This window comes from Macaca nemestrina, chromosome 1 (assembly GCF_043159975.1).
Source record: "Macaca nemestrina isolate mMacNem1 chromosome 1, mMacNem.hap1, whole genome shotgun sequence".
Lineage (NCBI taxonomy): Eukaryota > Metazoa > Chordata > Mammalia > Primates > Cercopithecidae > Macaca > Macaca nemestrina.
The window spans coordinates 40436148-40449996 of NC_092125.1; the positions used below are offsets into that span (position 1 = coordinate 40436148).

Genomic DNA, 13849 nt, shown 5'->3' on the forward strand with positions numbered 1-13849 from the left:
ATTGGAAATAAAATGGCTCCAAACATTTGCCCTCCAGATTTTTTTAAATTCTAAGGTTTAAAAAATAGCAAAGTTGCTTTCTTTTGCTTGAGATTTCAGCCTATGAGGTGCTCAGTCAAGGAGAGGAGCAGCGTTTTAACACAGGCACCATAGCCCCTCTTCTGGTGCTGGAGCCATTTCAGCTCTGAAGCAGTATTTTACATAACCCTGCAGGCAGCGCTGAGTCAAACTACCTGCCAAAGGTGATTGGTTATTGCCCAGCCTCTCTGTTTGCTACAGAGAGCATCCTGGATCCAGCTTCTGACACCTCCTCCTACTCCAGATCCTTCATTATGTAGATGAGGAAACAGAATTTCTAAGAGACTGAGAGACTCCATCCCGATCATCCAGATATCCAGTAACAGCTGGGTCAAAATCGAGAACACAGATCTGACTACCAGACAATGCTCTTCACTTAATTGTCCAAAAGCATGTTCCCCAATTAAGCGGAAACCATGCTGTAAACCAAAAGCAGCCTCTACCCCCAGATCAGTTAGGTCTTCTAATATTGACAAGACGGAATTGAAGAGGAGCACTGATGTCAGGATTCTATTTGGCATCTTGAGGCCACCCAGCGTGCAGTCAGCACACTGCATTGTTTCCTATGTTATTGGTATGCACGCCTGTTCGCTCAGAGGCTGCGTTCTTCACCAGAGATGGACCGTGCCTTGTTCATTATTGTGCTTCCCCTCCTCCAGCTGCTTACCATAGATTTTGCACATAATGAGCACTCGGTACATCTTTTTAAACATAAATGAGTGCCTAAAACACCCAACAGAACAGAGATGGCAAAGATGTCCTATAGATTGAGAATGAGGGGGTAAAATAATCATCTGTATTTTCTGAAATAGAAACCTTAAGGGGAACAGCTGCCTACAAGTATAGAATTGCCAGGGAGTGGGTTCTAGACTCATGTACTTTTTTTTTGGAGCCCAGTCATTCAGGGATTCTTCACTCTTCACTTCTTAGGACATGTTACTGTCTTAATTGCAAGCTCCACAAACCTCTGATCAACAGTCTCTCCTAAGAGACCTGCACACGTGCAATCCCTTTGGAAAAGCTCAATCAGCCCTAATTGAGTCACAATACCAACCCAAATTAATTAGACTTTCAGAAAGTTGTCAACATCCTTCAAGATAACCTGGGCTGACTACTCCATAGCCTTCACAGGGGAGTACATGCTCAAATTCTAAAAGCTTGAAATTCTACCAGTGACTCCTGAATAAAGACCCCTTTCTTTTCAAAGACATTCACTCCCCTGGCTTTTTACTTCTATACTAAACAGAAATATAAACAGAACATCAGACTCTGAGAAGGATCACAAAACTTCAAAGCTCAAAAAGCATATTTCTGCAGTAGTTTTACAAAGAAGCAATCTGGTGTCAGCTTGTTGCTTTGTTTTTTAAGAAACAAGGTCTCACTCTGTCACCCAGGCTGGAGTACAGTGGTGTGATCATAGATCACTGCAGCCTCGACCTCCTGGGCTTTAGCAATCCTCCTGCCTCAGCCTCCCGAGTAGCTAGGACTGCAGGCATTCACCATCACACTCCACTAATTTTTTATTTTAGTAGAGATAGGGTCACTATGTTTCCCAAGCTGGCCCTGAACTCCTAAGCTCAAGTGATCCTGCCACCTCAGCCTCCTAGGTAGCTGGGACTATAGGCACCTGCCACCACATCCAGATAATTTGTTATGATTATTACTTTTTTAGAGATGGGGTGTTGCCATGTTGCCCAGGCTGGCCTTGAACCCCTGGCTTCAAGTGATCCTCCTACTTCAGCCTCTAAAATGTTGGAATTGTAGGTCTGAGCAACTGTACCTGTCAGCTTGTAACTCCTTATCAGAGTCCCCATCTCAGAAAAGTGTCATTGCATTCCTGAAAACCAAAAGCATCCCTGACAGAAGCAGAACCAAGTATCTTCAGATTTAAAAGTCATCAAATCAGACAAATAAAATTAAACTTCTTACATTTCTAGGTCTTGCTACTGCAGCAATCTAAATATACCCTAAGCTTCCTATCACTAATTTCAACACCATAAACTCTGACCATAATGGCTTAATATTAATAACTGGCAGCAAAATTTGTAATCTTATTATCAAGGCACATTTATTTTGCATTTGATAAATAAAAGTATCATTTTAAAAAACCCCACCATATCCTTACAAAAGATTCTTAAGTAGAGAATCTTTAAGTAGAGAACCCAAAATCAACTAAAGGTGTCCTCTTATTAAATTTCTCATATTCAGTGACAGGTAGCAAGCATCTCCATCCCCATTTTAGAATGAGGAAACAGCCTCAGGGACTTGAACTAAGTGAGTCAGTTGTGAGGCTAAAATAGAAACCAAACTTCAGGATGACCTTGAATGAAATCCAGCCAGAAAAGAAGGCGAAAATTGGTAGTGACACTTGTTTAGCCTAATGTGACTCCAGAAAAAAAGTCAGAATAGCCTCATAAAAAAAAATAGCATTACTGCAAATCCTAAATATTATTATACATTTGCCATTACCTTGGCAAATTCATCACATAAGCTTGCTGTTTGGGGTGTAGCCATATGTTACATATGCTATATCTATGCTGTCTTATTTTCCTTCCTAAGTGCAATCCACAGAATACTAAAGTGACTATTTGTCTCACAAAACTGCTTGCTACAATATGTACTTATTCTTAGATTTTGCATTTCATTTTAAAATCTATTCAAACGTATTTATTAATCAGTGTATCCAGATCAGCAGCATGGTTGGAGGGAACTGCTCATCAAATTGAAAGCAAAATCACTTCTAAAGACATCTGAAGACTGAGAGTTTCTGTCAAGACCACCCAACTACTTAGTAACAACGCTGAGTCAAAATCAAGAATGCAGGTCTGACCCCCACCCAGTGCCTTTCACTTAATTGTACCAAACCATTTTCTCCAAGTAAGTGGAAACACTACTCCAAACTAAAAGCAGCCCTCTGTTCCCAGATCACTTAGGGCTTCTAGTGTCACTGCGACATATTTAAGAGGAACAGGAAATGTCTGTTTGAAGCCTTCTTTCTCTTCGCAAAACCCCTCCCTCTTCCTCACCCCTCCTCTGCCATCTCCAGGTATTAAATGCCACTAGTTTCAAAGGCCATTGAATGTGAACTTGCACATAATGAGAAAAAGCAAGAGATGAAAAGTTTGGCTGACATCAAATTGCCCTCTCCACACTACAATATGAACAACTATTTCTGCCTTCATGGGAAACAAAAGGCATTACAGACGAGGAAGGGAAAAATGGAGGAGGAAGTATAGCAGAAATTGTATTCCAGTAAAATGTATACTCAGTAAGAAATTGAGGGGTAAAATGCAGCTGGGATAGCAAACCCTCAAAACAAAAAGCAGCAATAAAACTCAAAAACTGTCAACTCAAGTGAATAATAAAATGCACAAAATATTCATTTGACTGATGCATAGCCCAAGACTCTCCCATAATTTGGGGGGAGGCCATTCAATTCTACAAATGAGATCTGGCTGGAACCTAGCTTCTCTCATTCCCAAATGAGCCCATCATTCCAAACCTCTAAGCTAAACTCTCTCTTGCTAAAACTGCTGAGAATACAAAGGCTTCTTGGGATCATACTTTGAACCCAGAAAACAGAAAAGAAGGCCCTCATCTCACTGCATTTACATCATTCATTTTCTTTTCTATATGCTCCTCTAGGCAGGGGGCTCTGTGACAGACAGCATGGCCCACAGAGGTCTGGAACACCTAGCACATACCTGGATCATCACAGGCCTTTGGTACATCTCTCACTAAATGGATGATTTGCCATGTCATGATATGACCTGAATTCTACTTACACTTATGAGAGAGAAGCACATCAAACGAATCTGCCCACCTCGTAGCTTCTTCTGTGGATAATCTCCTAGAAAAAAAGAAACATCTGTCTTGAATGTTTCTGAAATAACCTCCTTGCCCTCAACAACCACTAAGATTTTCTCAAAAAAACAAATTGGAAAAATGTGGGGAGTGGATGGGGGGTGGCGGGTAGCAAATGAAATGAAGACTATACCTGGATTCCTGCAATTCTGTCGCTGTAAATTTGTACATTCTTAAGTAACTGATGAAAAAAAAAAACCTCAAGACTGGAATCCAGTGAATTTTGCCTGTTGACTTTTAGTCTAAAGAACAAAGCTAAGTAAGTCCATGATTTAAAGGTGTCGAGGTAACAATGGAAAGAAACTGGTCTTAGAGTCAGAAAAGTTAGACTCAGCTCCCGACTCCATTCTTACTGTCACCTAAATTTCTGCACTCCTGAAATGGGGATAATGATGCCCATTACCTAGTTGTGTGAGGGTTACACAAGGTAACATCCATGACATTTAATACAGCACCAGCACAGAAGAGGTGCTGAATTCAGGTTACTTGAATCTAAGCATATTTTTAGAGTAAGTTTGAACATTTATTTCCAAATTGAGAACTCAGATTGACAACTAAGTAGAACCCAGAAGTATCCTTTGCCACCCACAATTTTAAGAGTGATGGATGATACGGCTTTCCTAGGAAAAAAAAAGAGGATTCCCATTCTGAGATCACTAAGCTATACATTTTGAAAAGGAAAATAAACAATCCTTTCACTCATATCCAGTGATATAAAAGGAGCTGCCAAGAGACAGGATTTTTCCTGTGGCTCCTCTGGTCAGCAACTCACTAAAGAAGTGAGCTATATTACTCGCTGTATTACCCAGGGAATGGCACGTGGCCGTACTACTCACTTGAGAGCGCGGTTGGGTTTGTCTGGAAGAATAGCTGTGAAATCACTACACGAGTCTGACTTGTGAGACAGGCATCCCAGTCGAGTCCTCATCCCTTTGTTCCTGCAACAAGCACAGGGGCAGAAGGACGGGGAAACTCTCATGATCACAGCTGTCAGCTCTATACAGGGCCCCTGGAGCTGCTGCTACGGGAGCTAGCACTGCCCCCACCCTTCCCCAGGTGGTCTCTGAAGACTTCATGAACAGGAAGAGAACACCTAGAGAATCAATAACTACCTGAACAGTCATAGGTACCCTACGTGGCCCCCTAGAGGCTTAATGCTTTTTAAAGCTGACATGGCAAGTTGATGGTAAGTCAATGAAGGTCATTAGCTTGGAAGAATTTCTAAATTAGGATTCTCTGTAGGGAAAGAAAATACAGTGATAACAAAATAACAATCCACATTTTGCTTTTCCACAAGGAGGGCAAAGTAACAGCAGCAGCAGCAGCAGCTCCTGATTGCAAAGACCCAGAAGGAGTACCCACACCAGGAGCAGAGGAATGTTTGCAAGGTGCAGGGTGCATATCAGAGTCTTAAGCACAAAGTAGGGGGCCTCAAGGCAGGTCAGTTCCAACTCAAGTTCTCCCCACTCATCCCACAAATCTAGCTATAGTCAACCCATAGGATTGATGCTTGCAGGGGGAGAAGAGTAATTGGTACAATCAGCAATTAAGAACCAATGTCCCCTTTGTCAGTTCTTATGCTTGCCTAACTAAGCTCATGTATTCCTATTTACATTTAGGCTTATCTCAATAAGCATAATTAAATTTTTAACATGTATGTTTACATTTCTCATATGTTTTATTTCCCAAAGGACCCATATAATGACATCGGGCACTCAAATAGTTATCTCTTATAACAGATCCAGTGAGAAGTTACTCTAATGTCTCTTTCTGACTCCCAACATTAGCCTCCGTTTACCAGTTTACTTTTTTTATATGTTTAATTTTTTTTTTAGAGACAAGGTCGTGCTATATTACCCAGGCTGGTCTCAAGCTCCTGACCTCAAGTGATCTTCCTGCCTCAGCCTCCTGAGTAGCCCAAGCCACCATGCCCAACTAGCCTCTGTTAACCTTTAATCAGAGGTTGACAAACTGTAGCCCTGAAAAGATGCCTGTCTATGTAAATAAAACTTTATTGGAACATGACAACGCCATTTGTTTACAAATTGTCTAAAGCTGCTTTCAACTACAAGGGCAGAGCTGAGTTATTGCAACACAGACCATACGGCCCACAAACCCGAAAATATTTACTCTCTAGCCCTTGACAGAATAAGTTTGCTGACCCCTGATCTTTCACTATGACAACTCCTTGTGTTGAGGGCAAAGGTAAGTGGGATGGGTTTAGTATAATCAAATCAGGACTTAAGAGTGACTTAGAAAAAGGAACTGCCGCTTGCACGTTCGCAACAATTTGCCACAGAAATAGTCCTAGAAGATGCCATTCTGTATGTTGAAAAGGAGTCATTCTGGCCTAGCTTTCTTTCCTCTTTTTCCTAGGGGTGGGAAGAGACCTTAGAGGTCATCCAATTCAATCTCTTGTACTTCAAATGGATTTTCATCCCTGGTAATTGTCTTCGTTCACAGAAATTTTATCCAAGAAATGTCTGCTGGGATGGTATTATATTTGGCAGGGATGGACAGCATTTGTATTCCACAGCACGTCTCTGAAGAGCCTCCTAGGGCTGGAACATCCAAGTTCCCAGAAATATCCTCTCTCCTGCAAAAAATTGGGCCTGCACGTCCCCTGCTCCCACCTTGAATCTCAGCCAGGCTGCGTTGTAAAGCCATCCATTTCATGGCATTTCCAAACATTGGCTACTGCTATTCTCTCTCCTGCAACAGCGGGCATCTTATGTGTCCACTCCTGCTTGCAAATTGCAGGGTGTCTGACAGCACGCCATGCGAGCAGCTGATTAAGGGCCCTCGAGTCATCACATTCCATGAATTCAAGTAAAGGTCCTGCTCAGGCTGCCCCATAGGCCAAAGCCCAACTTTCAGTGAGTTGGTTCATTCCTCGTGCCTCAGGATCATCAGTCATAAAACACTCAGGTCACTGCCCTCAAAGAGCAATCAAGAGGACTTTTGAAAAATGGCAAATCCACGCAAGCCATTTAACAAGGTTTAGCAGGGGCCAGTGTAAAGGATGCTACTTGTTACCAAGACAACTGTGATTCTCCCAAATAGTTTGCAAAAATCTTCAACAAAATATTCTTTGGGACAAAATGGTTTTATTTTTCATCTTTCCAGCTCAGACCTCAATTATAATCTTCTTAGCTAGGTCTGAAATAATAAGGTTAGAAGTAGAAGTCAAAGGTTAAGGATACTTTTTAAAAAATAACGAGGCTTTCCCTTGTCTGTCTCTTTTCTACAGCCCCTATCCAAGTAACTCACAGAGATCCCTAAATGGTTCCATACAAGCTCATGCACAGTCCCTCATCCCACCCCATAAGTCACTGCCAAGCTGTCTCACCAGTCAATGGGAGGGCTTCAGCTAAGGCAGTTCCTGCTTGCAAGGCCACAACATTGCAAGAGGCATACAGACAAAAACCGTGCAATTCACACAGGAGGCCTATGGGGACAGATGCAATTAGACCACGCATGGGCTAAGGAGGCTTGGGCCAGGCTCAAATAGCAGAGGGGGTGACAAGGTGGAGAAAAGAGGAAAGGGTCAGGGGCAAGAAAACAGGCCATTGATTCATTACCTGCGTGGCATCAGTAAGGCCGCCATACAGGCATCCGCTTACGGTTAACCTTTGGACTGGTTTGCAGGGACGTCAGGGCAGCAAATAAGACTGCGTGGCTCAGGAATTTACCCTTGCACGTCCTCTCACCTAAAATCAAAGAATCTGCTGTAAGAGGGGCCACCCTCTCTCATCTGACTGCGCTACATTTCCTCTCAGACAGGTTTCCGCCAGCGGAACACCTCCCCACACACATCCCCCCAGGCCCCACAAATGTCCACTTGTCCTTAGCGGGGGCGACAAACCAAGGATGGACAAGAACAAATTGTTGGTGGCTTCATGTTGTTGATTATTGGTTAGGAGTTCCTGATTCCCCAACCACTGGCCATCAAAAATAAAGTGGGACGTGTGCCTCAGGGGAGGCGTGGGCCTCGCAAACCAAAAATTACTGTTCTCTTTCTCTTACTAAAGTGGGGCCCAAGTGACCAGCCAGCAGGGTTGGAGGAGGGGGTCAGTACTTGCTCCAAAATAATCTGATTGGATGCTGCTCTGATTCTCGCCTCCCTCCAAGGGCACCTGTCCCAGGTGGGAGTGCGTGGAGACTCGGGAAAGTGGGAGTGGGAGGGAGGTTGGAGGAACTCCAAAAGAGGCTTGTCAGGCACCGTCGCCACACAGGCTTGCTCCTCTGCAGGGATCACAGGTGCAGGCTGAAGAAATGAATATGCAAGTCACCCTTTCTCGCCCATATGGAGCCTACATGACCTTCCTCAGTCTGGGGACTGGCCTATTCTTGACACAAAGCAGGAAGGACATGAGTGTGGGGAGACAGGGGTCATTGAGGTTGAAAGCTGATTGACTCACAGTCTTCCTCTCCTGAGGGTCCCATTCTCAGTGCTTCAAACCCTTTGTTCCTGCAGAAGACCTCTGATAGGAAGAAACACGTGAGGAGAGCAGCCTATCCATAAAGGGCTCCCCTGGGGAACTCTGACACCAAACATAGAACCCATTTTAAAAGAAACCTAATTTAGATAGATAAGACTCCTATGTCAGCTACACCATTTAAATTATTTTTATATTACCGTGACTATTTCACAAGCACTTTTAAAAAATAGCTTCTTTAATAATACTACAATTAATAAAATTAAAAGATTGCTTTGTGAAAACTAGAAAAAATAATTAGTTAGACTGTGTATGAGGGCCCATCGTCATGGATTGTGTTACCTGGCTGCAGGGACATTTCCTTAATCTCTCTCCTAACCAGGCTTACACCTAGACCCCAGGAGTCATGAAGTCAAAGCTTTTGCAGCTGTGACGGTCCCTAGAAGTCATGTTTGGGGCACCTAGGCCTCTTGCTGTGGGATATGGCCTCAGGGGAAGGGGAAATCCATGCAGGGACCTTTATTATCCTAGAGCCAAGTGGAACCAGAGACGACTACCCACCTACATTGCAGGCAAGGTCATTTGGGGCAGGGGTTCACCCAGCCTTCTGTCCCCACCTTGTCTCTCTTCCCATCCCACTGCCAGCCCACACTAGCTTGCCCATGCTGTTCAGATGCCTGTCTCTCTCCTTCAAATCCTTCAAATCCAGCACTGCCCGAATTGCTGCTCAGACCCTCCACTACCCATTTGATGCGCTCAGCCACAGATGCCAGTAAATAAGAATCAGCAGGACACTCTGACCCAGCTGCCTTGCCCATCCCAGCACCTCAGGGCTTTTATCCCATTTGGCCCTGGACTTCTGAGAGTTAGAAGTTACCCAAAGCCCAGGAAGTTCAATGGTGTGATTGCCCGCACAGTGCATGTGCCCTCATAGATGGGCATCAAGTCACAGGTGCGTCTGGGGCAGACAGGACGAGACATAATGGGAAGAGGGGATACTCAAGAAAAAACAAAGGTTAAAAGCAAAGAGCAAAGATTTATAAAGAGGGGGAGAGAAACTAGAGCCTCTGCGGGAAGAAAGCAATCAATATGCATGAAGAGGCAAGTTAATTAAATATGGATAATGCAATCGGTGCACACAGACATCCCGGAGAAGAAAGAGAAAAGCAAAGGCAATACTCACTGTCTTTGGCCAGTCCTCATGGCCTGAGGGTCTTTGCCAACTGGGTGGTCAGAGAGGCTGCGGGTTAAGGCGCTCTGGGGAAAAAGTAGATCTTTCTTTTAGCAGTCAAATCCTCGGCGAGTGAAGGGCATGTGTGCATGAACACATAGGCGCGCACACACACATATACACACACAGGCATGCACAACACACCTCCCACCACTTGAGCCAGGCAGCAAGCGGCCCCGCTGAAAGCTCTTCTCTCTGCTTGTCACATCCAGTAAATACTGAAGCAGCCTACACCCAGCGGGCGGTGGCTCAGCTCCCGGGCACGGTCTGCACGCCCATCCTCATTGGCAGGATGCAGAAGGTGCCCCTGAGCCGAGCTCAGCCTCACTAACCTGAAGCTCCTCTGGTTGCAGCTCAGGGAGAAGTCCCCACAGCCCACAGCTGCCTCCCTCTGCACCCAGAGGCTGTGCGGGGGGCAGCAAAGAATAGGTATTAACTCTTTCCAGTCACCAGTGAGCTGAAAATCAAGTGTCCAGGGGGCCCTCTTCTAATGAGCCCTGCTGCTGGCTGAAGGTTGGCTGCTGCACTGGCAGTGGAGAGCGTAAAGATCTTGCCCCAGACAGCTGCTGACAGCAGGAGCCACTCCAAATCAAATCTCCTAATGAGTCAGGAGGAGGGGGGCTGTCTTGCTGGGTGTGATGTGATGTGATAAATGCAGAGAGCAAGAAAGCTACAGGGCAGGTCACACATCTAAATTCCACCCCCTTTCTCCAAATTTCTATTGTGCTGCACTACCAAGCCAAACCACACAGCCCTGAAATCGCCCTCTCTGCCACATCTCAGCTGTGCCCCTTACTCTACAGAGGCATTTCTCCCCCAGCTCATCTCCACTCCCACCCTAACCAGCACCAACCACACCACTCCCCACTTCTTAATGAGAAATTTCCACCTCCTCTGCCTTCCCAAACATGCATATTTCCAACTCTATGCTCCTGCCTCTCACCTGGTTTTTCCTACAGTAGAAACTCACCTCTCTCCCTCATCCATCACCTAGCAACTTCCCCCTACTTGCATTTGTTATGGAGTGAGACTTTTTCCTTTGTTCTGCCCGATCTGCACATGATCCCTATTTTTCTGTCTTTTCCATTTTTTTTTTCTTCCAAACCTCCTTACCCACATGGGTCTTCACACTGCCTTCTTCAGTTCCAGAAGGAGGACTCTCTTCCTGCTTGCCCTAGTGTAGTGGGTCTCCAAGCATGGTCCCTGGACCAGCAGCGTCAGCATCACCTGAGAAGTATCAGAAATGCAAATGTTCAGGCCCCACCCCTAGACCTAGAGAATCAGAAACTCTGGGGACAGTAATCAGCCTTCCAGGTGACTCTGATACATGCTAAAGTTTGCAAACCGCTGCCCTGGGAGAAAGCTTGTCTTCTCATTATGCTCTAGGTCCCTAAGGCTGAGTCTATACTCCCTTTCAGGAACTAGCTCTAAAGACACATAGCCTTAGCTGCAAACCATTTCTGAAACCCAGAAGGCAGCAGAAATCTCAACAGAAAGTGATGGCTTTATAATAATGGAAATGAATTCCATTTTTTCATCCTTTTTAAATGTATAAAGCATTTTCATGTATTGTCACTCAACAATCCTATGCCATCGTAACAGAGGGTAGTATTATTATTCCCATGTTACAGATGAAAAAACCGAGGCCAGAAAAGGTGATGTACCTTTATCAAAGTGACGCAACGTGCCAGAGGAGGCACAAGAACCAGAAATTAAGCTTTATGACTCTAACAGCAGAGCTCTTTCTACTATATCATACCAGGACCCAGTCTTTCTGGGCAGATCTATTGGTGCATAACCTGAATTCTCTCAGTGAAATGATTCTGCCGCAACTACTCACTGCCTGATGATAAGATGAAATAAAAATTCTGATGCTGCCTCCACAGTGACTCATTGTCTCTTTCTGATATCGTCCACAGTGCCCCTCTATTAAAGAAAGGGAACTTTGTGTTATAAAATGAGAGGCAAAAGAAAAGTTTCTCATTTCTTATTACCCCTTTCTTGAACCCTGTTGCTAATTGGGGTTTAGAACTTCAGCAGAAAGAGAACCCTTCATTTCTGGACATTTTCTTGGTACACTGCACCATAAGAAACTGGTACACAGATAAACTGATGAATAAAAGCCCATTGATAAGCACTCCCCTAATTCAAGATATGTTTCTAGAATAAAACATATCTATGTGGATATGTGAATCCACATAGCTAATGTTTAATGAGCAGTTAGTATGTGCCAGACACTATGCCAAACATTGCTTTGAGTTATCGATTTAATTTTCAGAACAAATTTACAAAGCCAACACTTTTATCACCCCTCTTTTACAGATGGAGAAACAGAGACATGTCATTTAAAAGTGGCAGAGCTAGTATCTAGCACCAAACCTGATGCTTCCAGCCTCTGCTCTGCTCCTCACTTTAACACAAACGTAGTGCCATCATAGGACACTTCCTACCAGCACTAAAACAGTAGAACAAAGGTCTCCTCCAAATCTCTTACTGCCCAGGCCACTATCCAGGGGGTAAAGGCCCCGAGGAAAGAGAGCAGGGCTGCAAATGGGCCTGAGTCACAAGTGGAAGCTAATCAATATTAACCAGGCATCAGAATCTTCAATTAGCCTTTGGAGAAATAATATAGTCATAGGAAGTCAATAAGTCCAATGTTTAAAAAGAGCTATAGTAAACAAGAAAAATGTAAAAGAAGTAACAGGAATATAAAGAGCAGAAGGAAAAAAAGTGTGTGGACATGAATAATACAAGGAAACAGAACATTAAAACTAGTCCAAACTTTCTTTTTTTTTCTAACCAAAACACTCCTAAATGCCAAGGAGTAATCACAGAGGACCACAGTTTGAGAAGCACAGACCTAGGGCAGGCCCCTCTCCCAAGAGGACACCAGCATAATCTTCCAAAGAGGCCAGTGCATAATTTCAAGGAGAATTAAGCTGAACCTAAAGTTAAGCATTCTAGCATTGTCTTCTTTCCTGAAATAAACAAACAGAAAAGGCAAGCAGGGTTAAGTGCTCGTGAGAAAGGAATTCATCACCTTGGACTCTGTAGTCCCCAGGCTTAGAGCTCTGCCCCAGGAATGTAGAGCTCTGGGTTCTTTTCTGGCTACTGCTCCTGACTTGCTAGGTGGAGTTGGCACAGGACATCTCAACTGGCCACAACTCACGTCTCTTACAGGAACACAGTGATTGCAAGCCCCGCTCCTGCCTCTGGGCTGTCCTGCCCCCCTCTGCACTTCCCAGTCTATACTCACTTGCCTTGGGAAGCCCTGCCCTCTCCAGGCACCCACCACTCCTCTCCAGAATCAGTGCTTCAATCTTGCCTCTTCAGATCTAGGCTGCTTTTCCAGAGGTTTGCTGGACAGCTCCTCACATCTCAGACCCTGCACGCTATACTGGCTCTAAATAGACCCTGCATGCCGTACTGTCTCTAAACAACTACCTTCCCACATCCTCCTTTCCTGCTGGGCTCCCTGTGTTTGCTTGTGGCATTACTCTGCCCAAGTCCCACAAGGGACCCTAACTGTAACCCTAACCCCAACAAGTACAGACATTTCTGGCTTCTTTTTCTCCATTCCCCTTCCTAAATTGGTTTTTAAATCTTGTCATATTTTTGAAATATTTCTCAACTTCATTCCCTCCCATCCATTGATGTTGACATATGAGAGGTTATTCAACCCCCAGCACCTGCACAACCCCTGCCCTCTCTTAAATAACTGATCTCCCTGCTGTTGTTTCTTTCTCTGTCTGCCCACAAACCTTGCCCACTACACTACTGCTGGAGTACCACTGAACAGATACCATAAAGTGGATCATCTGTGCAATCATCTTTGATGGGCCCCAAATCTAATATCCAAATGACTCCTTGTCCTGCCTGACAATGAGTTTGTCCCATTTGCCTATCCCAGTTTTCTATCCCACACATACGCATGATTCCTCTGCTGTCCCTTCTGCCCAGAATGTCCCCACCCTTGATCTGCCTGTTAACTCTCAGCTTCTTCCCTAAACCTATTACCTCAAGCAAAAATTCTCCTTTCCAAACCTTTTTCAGAATTCTCCCAATCAGAAGGAACTCCCTCCATCCCAATAGCACCACCTTGCTGTAAGGCTCTCTGACAGCCCACATCACAGGCATAGTTTATTCTTGAGATTTATGTTTTATGATCTTCTCAATTGACTGTGTGCTCCAAAAAGACTCTTTTACTTACTGCCCTTACTATTAATTCTCATTGCCT

At 44.4% G+C, this 13849-nt stretch overlaps 1 protein-coding gene across 11 annotated transcripts in view; it reads right to left on the bottom strand.

Annotated features, from left to right (window-relative positions):
* Positions 1-13849, bottom strand: part of LOC105484555 (regulator of G protein signaling 8) — a 108884-nt gene that overhangs the window by 20443 nt on the left and 74592 nt on the right. For 4 of the 11 annotated variants that reach the window (XM_071076748.1, XM_011746279.2, XM_011746281.3 and 1 more), the window contains 4 exons: positions 10726-10839; positions 9565-9638; positions 4779-4880; positions 3864-3928 (listed from right to left, as the gene is read on the bottom strand). In XM_071076748.1, the coding sequence (XP_070932849.1) occupies positions 3864-3928; positions 4779-4880; positions 9565-9638; positions 10726-10731 (247 nt within the window). In that variant the 5' untranslated portion in view covers positions 10732-10839. Of the gene's footprint in view, positions 1-3863; positions 3929-4778; positions 4881-7523; positions 7653-9564; positions 9639-9756; positions 9913-9944; positions 10277-10582; positions 10693-10725; positions 10840-13849 lie in introns of those variants that run through there. The other 7 variants (XM_071076752.1, XM_071076749.1, XM_011746285.2 and 4 more) reach the window with 6 other exon arrangements.